This window comes from Macrotis lagotis, chromosome 2 (assembly GCF_037893015.1).
Source record: "Macrotis lagotis isolate mMagLag1 chromosome 2, bilby.v1.9.chrom.fasta, whole genome shotgun sequence".
In the NCBI taxonomy this organism is placed as follows: Eukaryota; Metazoa; Chordata; class Mammalia; order Peramelemorphia; family Peramelidae; genus Macrotis; species Macrotis lagotis.
In genome coordinates, this window is record NC_133659.1 from 335,977,596 (window position 1) to 335,992,822 (window position 15,227).

The window sequence follows — 15,227 nt, forward strand, 5'->3', positions numbered from 1 at the left end:
GCTCCTTGGCATATGCTAGGATTTATAAGTTGAAAACCCTAAACCAACTCCTTTGATGGATGAAGAATCAGAACCAAGGTCTCATAAGTGATATAATTGGGCCAGATTGTGAATCCTAACCCTGGGCCCTTGCCAGAGAGTCCCTGATTTTTGTTTCATTTTTCATTTAAAGCCTTCTCATTGAAGCAGGTAAACACCTGGTCCAGGATAGGTGTCCGTCCCCATCCACATGAGTCTTCTATTCCTTAATCATGGTCTTGTGTCTAAGTCTGGAAAGATCCGAAGTCATCTTGTCTTACCTCTGCTCCTTACAGAGGAAGAAACAAGCCAACCAACCAACCAGACAAAAATCTTGAGTATCTTTCTTTCACAATCTCTAACCTCTGGGCAACTGGACTAAGAATCCAAAGAACTGGAATCTCAGCCCTGTTCCTTGCTAGCAGTATGACCCTGTCAAAATCCCATCACTTCTCAGGGCCTCAATTTCTCCATCTTTATTATAAAAGGATTGGACTAGAAAGAGGCAGTGAAGTCTGATGGGAAACTCATTGGCTGTAGAGGTAGACAACCTGGGGTTCCTTTGCCATTCTGCATGACCCTTGACAACTGCTCCATTTCCCTGGGCCTCATTTTCCTCTTGTAAAATGGGCAGAGGAATGACCTCTGAGGCCCTGGTATCTTTGATTCTAGGTCAGTGATCCTGCAATGTGTTTCCTCTCCATCTCTTATTCTCTGATTCGGGTCACCACCTATTACTTCCCTTCTCTTCTGCACTCCCAGCCTTTAATTGTAAGGAATGATAGAAACATCACATGGTTTTCATCCTCTAGTGTTCTTAATTTTTTTATCTTCTGTTTCCAGTGTAAGGTTCCAGCTCAATGAAGCCATTAAATTTACAATTTATTATTCTAATAGCTCATACTTTTCCAATTATTTAAGGCTAATGGAGAGTTTCCTTCCCAACCACAATGTTGTCCCTTTGACTTCACTTTTGTTTCTCTCCTTTCTCCAGTAATGAGATGCCAATCCCACTGGGTTCACTATTTCATGACCTGGAGGCTGGTCCTCAGGCCATAGGCATACATGCAGTTTGTTGCCTAGTCCACATCTTAATGTTCTGTAGACTGGAGAATGACTTACCCCAAAGCATTCATCCTTTGGCATAACCTTCAGGAGCCTTCATGGCATGTTGAGTCATCAGAAGGGTTCTTTGATGAGAAAAGAAGGTAAATATAAATATGTTCTGGTTGGTTGCTAGAGCAAGGACAAAGAAGTCCATTTTGACTCAGAAAGACCCCCTTCAGAAAGGTTGGAGCTGTCCAGCATTGGGAAGACTACTTAGGGAGAGAGAGAGCTCCTTGACTGTCCTACCAGATTAATGTTGAATTTCTGTCCTTACCCAACCTGGCGGTGACCTCTGAGGTTCTTTCTAGTTCTAAGATTCTGACATTCAGTCACAGTTGTGCAACTGAAACAAGGCATTCCAGTTAAAACATTTTTTTAACTTTGAATATAATTCATCCTTCCCTTCCTCTCTCTGAACCAGTCTTTGGTGACTATGTGGAAATCTGGAAACACCACTATTAAGGCAGGATATGGGATTTTTTTCTATTCCCTCTTTCTCTCAAAGGAAAAAGAAGCTTCTTTCATAGCTGTTGAATAAAACCAGAAGGGAGTTTCTTCCCTGGTATCCTCCTATCATATGGATGAGGAGGCCATGGGTTGTTTGGGATGGAAGAGGGGGTGCTCTTCACAGTGATCTGAGTGGACAGTTCCCTTCAGATTATTCTGAGCACCCCATCATTTTTCATTTATCCATTCATGAAAAGGAGATTGGAAAGATCATGCTTTCAAAAACCTTCCTCCCTTCCTGAGGTACTATTTGAGCCAGGGGCTTCTGACCCCATCTGACTCTCACATGCTGCCTCACCTTTCATTTCAATATACATTTAATAACTCCAGAAAATCTGTCCTTGCCTAGAGATAGGTTTGGCCATACCCCATCTTGGTTTATGATTAAACCAGACTCAAAGCACAAGATGCTTCCCCTTCCCCCAAATTTCCTTGCCCAAATGGGGGCATGCTGAGTTCCTCAAACCAGCACAGCTAGAGAATCCTTTTCTTCTCTTGCTCGATGCGTGATAATCAGGGAAATATTTGTTCTTTGCGCCTCCGTATGCCAGCCTTCCTGATTCCTCCTGCTAGATGCATGGAGTCTGCCAAGAGCTTCTGACTCCTGAGAACCAAACAGGTCCCCTGGACCTTGCCATACTCTGATGTCCTAGAAGCTTGGGATGGGACAAAGATAAGGTCTTAACCTTTGGGGTTCTTTTCTGCTCCTTCCCTAAAGGAACGTAGTGTTTGGGGCATCAAAAGTACTTTAATGTTTTCTACTTTTAAATGAAAAACAAACTAACTGGAATCTGGGGGACTATTATTGTCATTCCTTTGTGTTCTTCGTAACCCATTGGAGGTTTACTTAGCATTTTGCCAATTCCTCCTCTAGTTTATTTTACAGATGAGGAAATAGAGGCAAGCAGGGCAGAGTGACTTGCCCAGATTCACACAGCCAGTCTGAGGTTGAATTTGAACTCTGGAAGATGGAGTTCTTGATTCCAAGCCCAGTGCTCTATCTACTCTGCTGTCTCGCTGTTTCTGGATTTTGAAAAATGACAGCAAAGACATTGGATATATTTGTCAGCTGATGGACTGGGCTGGCCAAGGGAGACCTAACGGCAGGTGCTGGGAGGGTTCCCCATCAAAGAATAGACCTTCCAGGCTCAGAGTCTTAAGGTAGTGCTTGGTGGAAATATTAATAGCTTATTATTACACTATTATCCTAATAATGACTTGATATCCACTACAAAGTCATTGGCCCATGGCAGATTGCTCCTTTCTTTCTTTTTTCCTTTGGTTAAGGAATGAATGAACTTGAACCTGCACGAGGAAAAGAAAGATAAGACAGGCAGGAGCCCAGGCCTCTCGGGCTGACATGAGATTAGGAGAGAATGGGAAGGAATGTGGCAGATCAGAATCCCCCACCCCTCACCCAGTTTTAGCTGAAGGGATCTTCTGGGCTCTCTTCCTGGTAGGCTTTGTGGCGCTCCAACAGCACTCATTCTGAAATGGCCACCTGTCTGGGGGAGGAGAGGGAGCCAGGACCACACTCGGCTCTCTCCAGATCTGCCATCATGTGGCATTGGTCTTAATTCATCCCAAGCTCACGTTTGCTCCATTTCTTACAATCTGCTCACTCACATACACCACAAGCTCTCTTTTTTCAACAAAGATAAGCCCTATCGGGGAATGAGGTAAATGTCCTAAGCATTGTAAGAACAAAAACTGGGGGCTCACGGCCTTCCCTTCCAGGCCTGTAGGAAGCTTCTCGTCCTCCACCCATCTCTTAGCAAGCTCATCCTTTCCCTCTCTGGCGTCCTTGGATGATGTGTCCTTTATTGATGATCGTGGATACTCAAGAGAGACTTGCCCCTTACCTGGCGTCAGGGAAAACTTGGTGGCAGTCAGAGTGCCCCCCGCCCCCTGCCCGCAGCCAGCTTCCTCCTCCCTGGAAACAACGCAAATGCTAAAGACTTCCTCAGACAGGTCGCGATCCGAGGGCCGCCCCACGCTCAGATCCTACCATTCTAGATGTAAGCTGTCTGAGAATGGGTGCTAGGCATGTGCTCCTAAGCCTGAAGAGTCAAGACCAGATGAGTTTTGGTTTCAAAGCCCCCGACAAACTGGAAGCCGCCTGGCTGACTGACTACGGCCAAAGGAATAATGTCCCAACCTCTGGGCACACGCTGTTCCCTAGTTCTAGAGTGCCCTCCCCATTTTCACTCTACTCCCAGTCCACTGCAATAGGCATTTATTAAGTGCCTGCTGTTTACTTGGTACTTTATTAGATGTTGGCCATACTACAAGGTCAAAAAAGAATAGTCCCAGGGGCAGCTAGGTGGCACAGTGGATGGAGCACCAGCCCTGGAGTCAGGAGGACTTGAGTTCAAATCCAGTCTCAGACCGGCTTAATAATGATCTAGCTGTGTGACCTTGGGTAAGTCACTTAACCCCATTGCTTTGCAAAACCCAAACCCAAACCAAAACCAAAAAGAATAGTCCTGGCTTTCCCCCTCAAGTTGCTTATGTTCTAGTATCTAAACAGAAAAGTAAATACAAGGTCATTTGCTGAGTCTCTTAGCTTCCTATTGGAGAGGGCTGAAGATTCTGAGAGGGGGAGGACATCCCAGACATGGGGGGAACCCCATTGAATGGCAAGAAGGCAAGAGCTGGAATCCATTTTTTATGTAAGCTGTCCCCATACTGACAAGATGTTCCCTCCTCACTTTCACTTTGAATTCTTATTTCCCTTTGAGGCCTCAGCATGGGGAAATACCCTCCACCATGTTGTTGCTGCCCTTTGGTACTGAAGATGACCATCAGGAAGCCGCCTCTGCTCCCCCATCCCCCAGCTTTAGTGTCCATTCCTTTTTCTCAGTACTTTGTGTCTCATCACCTTCTCCCTAGTAGAATGGAAGCTTCTTAAAGTCAGGGATGACTTCCCTTGTTCCTTGCAATCCCGGTCCCCGGCTATTTGGGTAGAATCGGCACAGGGAGGCTAGCAAGGAGAAATGAAAGATCTCAGAAGGACCCAAATATACATATTCTCTGTATTCGTGCTCCTGTTTTCTTACTTTTTCCAACAGCTTTCCAGTATATTCCCCAACCAATCTGCACCCTTGGGTGTGAAAATCACAATGTTCCAGAAAACTGCCTTGTTTATCTATTACCTCTGTAGTGGGTACATGTGTCAAAAAGAGTTTCACACTTGGCTTCACTCCCATCTCCACCCTTCTCTTTGCTTGGCCACACAGGATAGCACAACTCTAGATGCAGGCTCAAATTTCCTTCCCCTGTCTTTATCTCTCCGGGGAGACTTCCCAGCCTTCTTGGGGTGACTGGGGGCACCTCTCTCCCACACTTGGATGCAGTGAAACTGGTTTTCTCCATTTCTTCCTCCATCTCTCACCTCTGTGTTTTGCCCCAGCTGTCCAGATTACCCAGAATCACCTCCACCTTTCCTACCTTTAAGATGCATCTCAAAGATCCCCTTCTACCTGGGTCCTTTCCCTTTCCCCCCAATTGCTAGTCTACACCCAAAATGACGAATAATCCCAGATTGATTTGTATTTCTGTCTATGTGTGTCCTTGTCTTCCCTATTAGAATGGAAGCTTCTTGAGAGCAGGGATGGTTTCATTCTCTGTATTTCAGCTTCACTTTGGTGCCTGCCTCATAAATGGTGCTTAATAAATGTTTATTGTTTGATTGAAGAGAGCCAGGTCTATGATGGTGGTGGTCTCTGAATGCTCTGATCCCCAGTTTATTCAGCTCTCATCCCATTTCTTAAGCACCCTTAAGTAAGTTAGACACTGTGCTAAACACTGGGTGGGGGCAGATGAGAGGGAGACAGTCCCTTCCCTCAAGGAGGGACCGACTGCCATGGAAGAGACTTGGGGTGCGGGAGGTAACAGAATGCAATAATGAGAGCCCTCATTGAGTGGAGGGATCTGCTGCCATCTTGATCGCCAGGCTCAGCTTTGATTCTTGCCGTGGGATTCCACCAGAGTAAGGTCTCAATTGTTCCCAAAGGAAGAAGCTTTCCCAGAAGCTGGCAGAGAACATCCACCATTCCTTCCCCCTCCTGATATCCCAGCCATAGACAGAAAGTGGACCTTTGTACTCTGCTTAAGGAGAGGCCGCATGGATGGGTTTGGAGAAAGGAAGGTCACCACTCAGATCTGACCCTAAATACTAAATAATGATAGCTGCCCATTTCTATGATGCTTTAAGGCTGGCAGAGGATTTTACAAATAGTGTCTCATTTGATCCTCACAACCCTCATTTTTATAGATGAGGAAACTGAGGCAGACAGAAGTGAAGTGACTTGCCCTAAGTCATATAGTTGATTAGTATCTGAGTGAGAATTTGAACCTAGGTCTTACTAAGTCCTTATTAAGTCCTACTAAGTCCAGGGCCCTAACTACTAAGTCCCTATTGCCCCTACTTATTAGCTGTTCTGACCCTGGAGGAGCGCCTGAGCCTCTCTGGGTTCCCCTCAGTTTTCTCCTCTGTAAGAAGAGGGGGTGCATTTGGTGGGCTCTGAGGGTCTAGGATCCTAGTGGGTGCGACCAGCTATGTCTGGCAGGTCCTTTGGTAAACACTGGAATCTCTGAGGCCCCACTGACCCCCAGTCCTGCCGCCTCTCCTTTCCCTGGGCAAGTCTTGTTCACCTCCCCGGTGTTCCAGGAGGTCATGACTGAGATCCCTGGGGCTCCGGAGGATGAGAGGAAGTCCATAGTCACACCTGGTGCTTCTCCTGGTCTCCTGCCTGGTGGTCCTACATCACCGCCCATCACTGTTTCTCTGCAGCCCCCCTCCCCCAGCTGGGAGGGGTCTAAGAACAAGAAAGGTCTGAACTAGGAGGGGTCAGAACAGGTAATGTCAGAGCTGGGAGGGGCTTAGAACAGGGGATGGCAGAGGTGGGAGGGGCTTAGAACAGGGGATGTCGGAGCTGGGAGGGGTCAGAACAGGTAATGTCAGAGCTGGGAGGGGCTTAGAACAGGGGATGTCGGAGCTGGGAGGGGCTTAGAACAGGGGATGGCAGAGCTGGGAGGGGCTTAGAACAGGGGATGGCAGAGCTGGGAGGGGGCTTAGAACAGGGCATGGCAGAGCTGGGAGGGGCTTAGAACAGGGCATGGGAGGGGGCTTAGAACAGGGGATGTCAGAGCTGGGGGGGAGCTTAGAACAGGGCATGGCAGAGCTGGGAGGGGGCTTAGAACAGGGGATGTCAGAGCTGGGAGGGGTCAGAACAGGTAATGTCAGAGCTGGGAGGGGCTTAGAACAGGGGATGGCAGAGGTGGGAGGGGCTTAGAACAGGGCATGGCAGAGCTGGGAGGGGGCTTAGAGTAGGGGATGTCAGAGCTGGGAGGGGGCTTAGAACAGGGGATGTCAGAGCTGGGAGGGGCTTAGAACAGGTAATGTCAGAGCTGGGAGGGGGCTTAGAACAGGGGATGTCAGAGCTGGGAGGGGCTTAGAACAGGTAATGTCAGAGCTGGGAGGGGGCTTAGAACAGGGGATATTAGACCTCAATTTCATTTTGTAGAAGAGAAGGCTGGAGATCCTAGAGGGGCAGTGACTGTCCCAAGGTCTCACAGCCCTCTGTGGCAGGGCCATGCCCCAGGACCCTGTCCTCCCCCAAGCCAATGCTCCATGCTGGAGTCCAAGCTTCACAGCACCCTCTCCTCGCCCCCTTGGCCCTTGATGCCTGACGGGTGAGGCAGATGCAGGCTGTCAGACTGACCTTGGAGCCCCTGTAGTGGGGCCCTGGAGCTTGCCTTGGAGAGCCAGGTTGTGGGAGGAAGTGAGCAGCGGAACGGCGTCTTTGCCCCCACCGCAGGCCTGGCTGGGACTTCCGCTGGGGCTGCTTCCAACTGCTCAGAGCTCCGGACTGGGGGGCTTTGTTTTGAGGGCCAGGATCACTGCCTGCTCTCCCCCAGACCACCCCCAGGCTTTCTCTTTTGGGCCTGAACCTTCAGGAAGGTAAGGTCTCAGTTTCCTGCCCCCTACCCCCACCCCCCGGGCAGTAGTGGCAGCTGGGAAGGCTTGGGCTCTGGATTCTAATCCTATCGCCCATCCTTAAAAGCTGTGTGGCATTAAACGAGTCACTGTCTCTGAGCCTCAGATTTCTCCTGTCCGCGGGAGATTAAGACAGATCCGCCAAACACCCACCTTGTCTAGGCTGCTGCTGGGGACTCAGAGACTGGGTCAGACCCAGGACTTGTCTTTGAGGGCCTAGGAACTGGAGGGGTGAGGGCAGTGAAAAGGGGGGGGTCTGCTGGATGCTGGGAGGAAACTGGAGCTGGGGAGGGGGGGGAGATGGACAGACCTGGAATGGTGGAGGAGGGGTGGGGGGCACAGGAGGGGCACAGGAAACCTGGACAAGGAAGGCCCAGATCAGGGAGGGCCCAGGTTGGCTTCCCCTTGGGTTACTTTAGAGAGGCCGTTAGAGCCTGGTCAGGAAGACCAGGCCTCCACTCCTGGCTCAGACACGTCTTTGCTATGAAGTTTCAGAACTGCCCACCGGCTCTCTGGGCAGCCAATTCTGCTCTGGCTGAAATGAGGGGGTCGGTTGGAGTGGAGCACGTCCACGGTCCTTTCCGGCCTGCGCAGCTCAGGGGACTGTGTGGTGTCCGTGGCCGTGTCACCCCCACCAGAAACTGCTGTTGCTATTTTCAGACAACCTGCCTTGCCCCCCAATCCCCCCCTCCCCAGCAGCGCCAGGCTCTCCACTGGCCTCCTAGGCCAGCTCACCCCCACCCCTGGGAGCCCACCCGTCACCACCACCTGCCTGGGGGAAGGTCGAAGTTGGGACCACTGTCTTAGCCTCCCCTCCTGGAGGAGAGAGAGTGTGTGTGTGTGTGTGTTGGTGTGTGTGTGTGTGTTGGTGTGTGTGTGTGTGTGTGTGTGTGTGTGTGTGTGTGTGTGTGTGTGTGTGTGTGTGTGTGTGTGTGTGTGTGTGTGTGTGTGTGTGTGTGTGTGTGTGTGTGTGTGTGTGTGTGTGTGTGTGTGTGTGTGTGTGAAATCCATGCTCCCTGGCAGTCCCAGCCTGGGCCGGGGCAGATGGCCATTGAGAGGTTGAGTCAACTGTCACAGTGGAGCAATTACTGAACTGGAGGCCGCTGCTCAGACGTGGGGGGCCTGGGAGTGTGAAAATGAGGGGGAAGGGAGAAATGAAGGAAGGGGAGGGGGGGAGACAGAGAGAGGCAGAGAGACAGAGACAGAGAGACAAAGAGAAAGGAGAGAGAGAGAGAGAGAGAGAGAGAGAGAGAAAGAGAGAGAGAGAGAGAGGAGCGAGGGGCTGGGCTGGATTTTCAGTCTCCTCTCTGCCCAAGGAGAAGACCTCAAGTGGCCCCTGAGGTAACATCCCATCCCTTCATCTCACACATAAAGACACTGGGGCCGGAGGAGCTTGGCCTGGCCGGGGTGGCCTGCACGACTGTAGCAGACATGAATGGTGGGCCCAGCTCTCTCGGGCTCCTGGGGCAGGCCAGGACTCCCCCTCCTCACCCACCCTATCCAGAGATCAGATAGAACCATGGGAAGGCGCCACTCACCCTGGTGACTGGGCCCAGAGACTTGGGGGTTAGGCGCGTAGAGCAGGGGTGGGGTGGGAGACTGGGTCTTTGAGCCAGTGCCCAGCTCTCTGTGTCTGAAGACGCTCCTGTAGTCCAGAGTGCGGCCCATCTCTTCCGTAGGGGGAGACTAGGGGTCCCGGCAGAGCTTGGCCTGAGGTGGCTCCCAGCTCTGGGCTTCTCAGACACTTCATAGAGAGGAAACCAGAGCGGCCCAGCCAGGGCTCTTGTAGCAGCCTAGTCTGCTTCCTGACCAGGTCCCAGGAGACAGGCCTCCTGAGATTTTTCTGGCCTCCTTCAGGGGTCCCTGGGCTCTACCCATGCCAAAGGCAATGGTTTCCCTGTTTGTTTCTTAGGAGATTCAGGAAGAGGATGGAGTCAGAATGTATCTACAACCTTCTACAGCTCCCCACCAACCCCGAGCCCCCGGAGGGGGAGGAACTGGCTCAAGGTAGGGGTCTCATGAGCTGGCTGGGGCAGTGCTCCAATGGGATGGAGTCCTGAAGATGGGGGCTCCCTACAGACACGGCTGAATCCCAACAGATGGGGTACAACCTGCGCTAGGCTGAGGAGGGTCTGGGGGGCTTAGGCCAGATCTGCTTGGCCTCAGTGGGCAGAGTTAAGATCAACCACAGGGAGATGCCAAAAGACCAATTCAGAAAGAACTTCCCAGCAAGCAGAGCTGTCCCCCAGTAGAGGCCTCCTGAAGCCCCTATTCTCCCTGAAGCCATTCCCGACCCCCCAAAGACCAGGCCCTTCCTCCTTCATTACTATGTTGTCAGGCCTTTGATATTTACTCTGGAGCTGCTTTAAGTGGTAGGCGCTCTCTCTCATGAGAGAATCAATCAAGGAATTACTCATGCACCAAGCATTTATTGTACACCTACTGTATACCGGTCACAAAGGCTAAAAATGGAATAAATGAAACAATCCCTTCTTTCAAAGAGTTCTAATTCTATGGGGAGAGACAATGTGAGCAAGTAGACAGAATAAGCGTGTCTGTGTCTAGATGTTGCATGCGTGTCCATGTGTGTTTGTGTGTGAACATGCGCTCATGTTTTCAGAGTAATGATCATTATTTTTCTTTCAGGCAGGGAAAGAGTCTATAGGAACACGCTATTGATAGGTCAGATGATCACAAGTTTACAAAGGGCAGCAAGGAAGTTCGGTGGATAGAGGTGGGAAGACCTGAATCCAGGCTCAGACATTTTCCTAGCGGTGTGACCCCTGGCAAGTCACATAACCCTGTTTATCTTAGTTTCCTCAACTGTAAAATGAGTATAAAAACAGCACCAGGGTTGTTGTGAGGATCAGAGGAGATAGTATTTAGAAGGCACTTGGTGCTCCAAAGATGCTTATTCCCTTTCCTGCTCTACCTGTGGGACCTGGTTGTGGAGATGCAGGCAGGCCAGAGGTTCTGGGTTCAGGTCATCACACAATAACCAGGTGCCTACAAGGCCAGTATTGGCAGGAAGGATCTCTGTCTCTCTGTCTCTCTGTCTCTCTGTCTCTCTGTCTCTCTGTCTCTCTGTCTCTCTGTCTCCCTGTCTGTCTCTCTGTCTCTCTGTCTGCCTGTCTGTCTCTCTCTCTCTCTCTGTCTCTCTCTCTGTCTCCCTCTCTGCCTCTGTCTCTGTCTGTCTGTCTCTCTCTGTCTCTCTGTCTCCCTGTCTCTCTGTCTCTCTGTCTCTCTCTCTCTCTGTCTCCCTGTCTGTCTCTCTGTCTCTCTGTCTGCCTGTCTGTCTCTCTCTGTCTCTCTGTCTGTCTCTCTGTCTCTCTGTCTCTCTGTCTGCCTGTCTGTCTCTCTCTGTCTCTCTCAGATACACACACAGACACAAGACAGTGTAAGATTTAGGAAGACCCTTGGAGTCAGGAGTCCCTGTACCACCCCACCCCCCCATTGACCTGAGGCTCTTCCTCGCCCTTTCCGCAGTCTCAGGCCGTGCATCCGGAAAGGGCAGGGGGAGGCTCAGAAGACCCCCGGCTCCTTCCAGCTGCGGATTCTCGTGATCCCAGCTGGCCCAGCCCCCTCCCCAACCCCAAGCAACATTTCCCAGCCTTCCTCTGCATTTTAATCAAGCCCAAACCTCTTGTCTGTAATTGAGTTTCCACAGGCAGCTGAGGGGGGAAGCAAGAGTGAGTTAATCCTTTAAATGCGCTTTCATCAGCACAAAATTAGAATTAAACCAAGTTTTCTTAAAGGCAAAGGCCCGCAAGGCTCGGGGATTTTTGCCTCTGCTGAAAATTCTCATCAAACAACAGGTTCCTGTTTCTTTTCCCAGGCAACAAAATCCGCACTCAGGGCAGAGTCCAGCTTGGCAGGGTGATCGGGGGCTGAAATCCTTCCCACCACGGGGGCGGGGGTCAGAGTGGACCAAAGAACAGAGAATGAGGGATGACAGAGCCGGGAGGGGGCTCGGAGCAGGGGATGGCAGAGCCGGGAGGGGGCTCGGAGCAGGGGATGGCAGAGCCGGGAGGGGGCTCGGAGCAGGGGATGGCAGAGCCAGGAGTGGGGCTCAGAGTAGGGGATGGCAGAGCCGGGAGGGGGCTCAGAGTAGGGGATGGCAGAGCCGGGAGGGGGCTCGGAGTAGAGGATGACAGAGCCGGGAGTGGAGCTCAGAGTAGGGGATGGCAGAGCCGGGAGGGGGCTCGGAGTAGGGGATGGCAGAGCCGGGAGGGGGCTCGGAGCAGGGGATGGCAGAGCCGGGAGGGGGCTCGGAGTAGAGGATGGCAGAGCCGGGAGGGGGGCTCGGAGCAGGGGATGGCAGAGCCAGGAGTGGGGCTCAGAGTAGGGGATGGCAGAGCCAGGAGTGGGGCTCGGAGTAGGGGATGGCAGAGCCGGGAGGGGGCTCAGAGTAGGGGATGACAGAGCCGGGAGGGGGCTCAGAGTAGGGGATGACAGAGCCGGGAGTGGAGCTCAGAGTAGGGGATGGCAGAGCCGGGAGTGGAGCTCAGAGTAGGGGATGGCAGAGCCGGGAGTGGGGCTCGGAGTAGGGGATGGCAGAGCCGGGAGGGGGCTCGGAGCAGGGGATGGCAGAGATGGGAGGGGGCTCGGAGTAGAGGATGACAGAGCCGGGAGTGGAGCTCAGAGTAGGGGATGGCAGAGCCGGGAGTGGAGCTCAGAGTAGGGGATGGCAGAGCCGGGAGTGGGGCTCAGAGTAGGGGATGGCAGAGCCGGGAGGGGGCTCGGAGTAGGGGATGGCAGAGCCGGGAGGGGGCTCGGAGCAGGGGATGGCAGAGCCGGGAGGGGGCTCGGAGTAGAGGATGGCAGAGCCGGGAGGGGGCTCGGAGTAGAGGATGGCAGAGCCGGGAGGGGGCTCGGAGTAGAGGATGGCAGAGCCGGGAGGGGCTCGGGAGTGGAGTAGAGGATGGCAGAGCCGGGAGGGGGCTCAGAGTAGGGGATGGCAGAGCCGGGAGGGGGCTCAGAGTAGGGGATGGCAGAGCCGGGAGGGGGCTCGGAGTAGGGGATGGCAGAGCCGGGAGGGGGCTCGGAGTAGGGGATGGCAGAGCCGGGAGTGGGGCTCGGAGTAGGGGATGGCAGAGCCGGGAGGGGGCTCGGAGTAGGGGATGGCAGAGCCGGGAGGGGGCTCGGAGTAGGGGATGGCAGAGCCGGGAGGGGGCTCGGAGTAGGGGATGGCAGAGCCGGGAGGGGGCTCGGAGTAGGGGATGGCAGAGCCGGGAGGGGGCTCAGAGCAGGGGATGGCAGAGCCGGGAGTGGGGCTCGGAGCAGGGGATGGCAGAGCCGGGAGGGGGCTCAGAGTAGGGGATGGCAGAGCCAGGACAGGCCTTAGGACAGGGAGTGTCCGAGCTGGAGATTACTCAGGGTCACAGAACAGTCACATTGGGGCTTTTCCTCTCCCAGAGTGACCCCCTGTTTCCTCCCTTGGCAGAGTGGAGAGAACACAAACCTCAGCCCGGGGTCTGGCCCTGGCTGGGCTCCTTCACCTTTGTAAACCTCAGTGTCCTAACCTGTACTTGGAGCACGTGGAGGGGTGGAAGAGCTCACTTCATGAGCTGTGAAAGGCCACATCATTTTGAGTCATTTTCCTTTGACTTTTCATTATTCAGGGCCCCGGCGGGCCCGCTCGTCTCCCCTTCCCCCTCCCTCCCCAACTCTCAGCCGCAGCATCACTTCCTCCCAAGCTTCCTTCTCCTTTTGAGCAATCATTCATTTCCTTGTTCAGAATGGCAGCCCCCTCATCGCTGCCTCCACCTTCCAAGAGACGAGGCCTTCTCGGCTGCCCAGCTTTGGGGGCAAAGAAACTTCCAGCTCCCTTGAGGGAGTAGGGCTCAGACCTGGAGCCCCGATGGAGGGCACTCCCAGATGAGGAAGTCCCTCCATCAATACATTTGCCTTCTACTGCATGTCCTTGTCATCTCCCTTGTGAGTCTGTCATCTCTCCGAGGACAGGCGTCACTTCATGTTTTGTGTTTGTGCCACACCTAGAATTGTGCCTGGTATATAGCAGGTGCTTAATGAATGCTTCCACTAAACAGTAAGGCCTAATAAATGCTTCCTGATCTATCAGGTTCTATGCTCTCACTTTCCATGTGAGAAACAGACAGGGAGGCGATGTGACTGGCAGTGAGCTGAGCCCAGGTCTTGTGCCTCCAAGGTCAGTCCTAGGCAAACATGGCTGCATGGCCTTCCTGGGCATCCAAAAAGGTGGAGCTCCTCACCACCACCATGTTCTGCCTTGAGTATTGAGCTGCCAAGTCAGCCGCCAGGTGATTTATTAGGAAAAGCTGACTCAAAGTCAGGGCATGCAGTCTGCTCTCCTTATCTTGCCCTTCTAGATCCTACCTCCTGGCACCTGATGGATTGGGATGGTAGCACCTTGCAGGGTCTCTCTCTCTCTCTCTCTCTCTCACACACACACACACACACACACACACACACACACACACACAGACGATCGTTGTGAGCAAAGCTCCCTTTTCTAAATATTTTTCCATCTTCCAATCCTTTGAGTTTACAAATGAAAACCAGTCACGGCTGAATTCTTGAGGAGTTAAAGGACTTAGCCAAGGTCCCATGATAAGTCAATGGTCAAACTGATCTCAGAACTGAGGTCTGCCAAGCATCTCTCACATCTAATGTACATTTTTATTTACAGGAGAAAAAAAGAAAATTTTACAACCCGATTCTCGAAAGAATCCAAAATTTGAACAGCTACAAAAGGTACAATTTATTTCCTTTAATTTACCCCCCCTCCTTATAGGTTTATAGGCAAAGCTGGAAGACTAGGTTATAGTATCAGGGAAGGTTTCCATGGAGAAGGTAAATCTTGACTTGGGTCTTGAAGGATAAATTGTTAATTTTTCCTTCCTCAAATATCTCTCATCAGTCTGCCATGGAACCTCCCCATCATGTCCCCAACATCTCTGACAAACAGTCATCCACACTTTTCTTGAACACTACTAGCAATGGAGAACTCACTACCCATATAAGTCTGAGTTTCTGTTTTTTAAAAAGCATTTAATATAAATATTTTATTTGTTTCCCAATTTTATACAATAGTAATTTTTACCAGTCATTTTTTGCAAAGTGTTGAATTTTGCAATCCCCCCCTCCCCTCCCCTCTCCCCACCCAATGGAAGGCAGTTTGATAGTCTTTACATTTTTTTAAACATTTAAAACTGCAAATTGATAAGGTGATGGTAGGCCAATCCTCAGGGTCTCAGATGCAAAGTAAAAAGTGAACAATTTTGAAGCAAAGTCTAAAGTTCTCTCATCAAGTGTACTGTGTAAGGAAATCCTCCAGCCCAAAGATAAAATCTGAATTTCTGTGGAGGTAAAAAGAGTTCTGAAGCAAGTGGAGACCAACTTTCAGAGCATGGTACGACCACCTCCTGAGTGTCTCGGTCAAAGGACAGGAGCAGATGATGGAGAATCCATGATGGAAGGAGATACAGAACATTTCTACTTCACTCTTGGAAAAGACTGGAGATTTTCTTCTGAATTTTGGAATGAAACAAGGCTCTCCTCCAATTAGAATAAAGGACACTTAGCAGTCATAACAAAAATATCATTTTGATTA

The 15,227-nt window shown here is 51.6% G+C and overlaps 1 protein-coding gene across 1 annotated transcript in view; it reads left to right on the plus strand.

Annotated features, from left to right (window-relative positions):
* Positions 1-7,444: 7,444 nt before the first annotated feature.
* Positions 7,445-15,227, plus strand: part of PARVG (parvin gamma) — a 31,208-nt gene continuing 23,425 nt past the window's right edge. The window contains exons 1-3 of the mRNA XM_074227140.1: positions 7,445-7,597; positions 9,546-9,640; positions 14,304-14,368. Of these exons, the coding sequence (XP_074083241.1) occupies positions 9,562-9,640; positions 14,304-14,368 (144 nt within the window). The 5' untranslated portion in view covers positions 7,445-7,597; positions 9,546-9,561. The remainder of the gene's footprint in view (positions 7,598-9,545; positions 9,641-14,303; positions 14,369-15,227) is intronic.